This window comes from Hydractinia symbiolongicarpus, chromosome 7, assembly GCF_029227915.1.
Source record: "Hydractinia symbiolongicarpus strain clone_291-10 chromosome 7, HSymV2.1, whole genome shotgun sequence".
NCBI lineage: Eukaryota > Metazoa > Cnidaria > Hydrozoa > Anthoathecata > Hydractiniidae > Hydractinia > Hydractinia symbiolongicarpus.
Genome location: NC_079881.1, coordinates 4,910,288 through 4,911,882, shown reverse-complemented (window position 1 = coordinate 4,911,882; position 1,595 = coordinate 4,910,288). Strand labels below are relative to the sequence as shown.

The following is a 1,595-nucleotide window of genomic DNA, read 5'->3' as shown; positions in this document are numbered from 1 at the left end:
AACAGACCAATCATACTGTATTTCGCAGAATAAAAAGCCGAAGCAATAAACGATTCAGTACACAAGCTTGTTTCATTGTGGTGGAAGCTGCTGCTAAATTTTATTTGGAAAGATTAAAAACAGAAAGTAAATCCAGCATCTGTTTTAAACTTTTAACGTAAGTTGCTTTTTGTTATTAAAACGTTCGTTTCAAAAAAGATTAATAGTTAGCTACATTAGGTATTTTTGTGCAGGTAAAATGTCGATAACACTTTATCATTACACTGATACTGACGGAAGACAGGGTATTCAATCAAGTGGTCGTATCAAAATGTCTGACAGAAGTAATGATATGAGATATGGCAAAGGAGTGTATTTTACAAGCATCCCACCGTCTGTCCCGAAGCAATTAATCGCTGCGAACAACTATGACGGTAGAAGTAATGCTGCTGCAAACAGAATGATGAACGCAGGGAGAGTTGACAACTATGTTGCAGTGCAGTTTAATGCCAATGACCCCAACTTAAAACAGGCGCCTTCAGACCGTAACGTCTTCCTTTACAAGAAAGATATAAATTTGCACCAATTCCATCACAATTTTGGTGAAGCGTAGAAATTAAGGCTGATTGTTTTTGTGAAAATACAGACATTTTCCTCAATGTGTTTTTTTGTCAACGTGTTAATCCCCCCAAAAATCTCAGTAACACTCCCGCTTTCTTTAGTGTTACCTCATTTTTAGCGAAATTTTAAGTCCAGATTTTAGCTTTGTGGTTCCTCCTAACGCTACAATTTCTTAAAACGTCTTGGAAATATCCCCTGTTTTATCGGGAAATTCCCAGACGACGTTTACAGTCTACGTAATAAAACTGCAAAAAGGCCGATATACACTTGAAATCTTTATTTCGAAAACTAAATTTTTTTATTTCAGAAAAATTTCGACATATATTTTAAAACACTTCGAAAGAAGTTTAAAGGTGCAGACAACAGGTGCGCATTTTTCTGACGTTACGAGAGATTAATGTGCATTTTTCTGACGTTACGAGAGATTAATGCGCATTTTTCTGACGTTACGAGAGATTAATGTGCATTTTTCTGACGTTACGAGAGATTAATGTGCATTTTTCTGACGTTACGAGAGATTAATGCGCATTTTTTTGCGAGACAGATGGATGATAGCTAGGACGGTGCGCATGCGAACGGAAAAAAACAAAGCAAGAAATGAAATGAAAAAAGTTGTACTAATTAGCGTAACTAGTCGTTAGCCCGTGGAAAAATTCACGGGTTCGCCCGTCCTTTTTATACCGCATCAATACTTACACAGCTAAGCTACTATTTTGTGTGGCAGACAAACAGACGTATAAGGGTATTATAATATAGACTAGTCGTTAGCCCATGGAAAAATCCATGCGGTCGCCCGTCCTTTAAATTAACTCGTGGCAACAAAGTGGACAGAAATATACCGCATTTGGTATTGATGCGTATTTTAAAAATTTCGTGTTTCCGTTACGGGACACGGCTTTTGCGGACACACAGACGACGGCTATTATTAAAGAGACTAGCCGTTGCCCGTGAAAAAACCCTGGGGTTCGCCCGCCCATTACATTTACCCGTCGAAA

The 1,595-nt window shown here is 38.1% G+C and overlaps 1 protein-coding gene across 1 annotated transcript; it reads left to right on the top strand.

Moving 5' to 3' along the window:
- LOC130648942 (uncharacterized) lies at positions 1–638 on the top strand. The gene is made up of 2 exons (XM_057455082.1): positions 1–157; positions 234–638. The coding sequence occupies exon 2, from the start codon at positions 239–241 to the stop codon at positions 590–592; it is 354 nt and encodes a 117-aa protein (XP_057311065.1). The 5' UTR covers positions 1–157; positions 234–238; the 3' UTR covers positions 593–638.
- Positions 639–1,595: the final 957 nt, after the last annotated feature.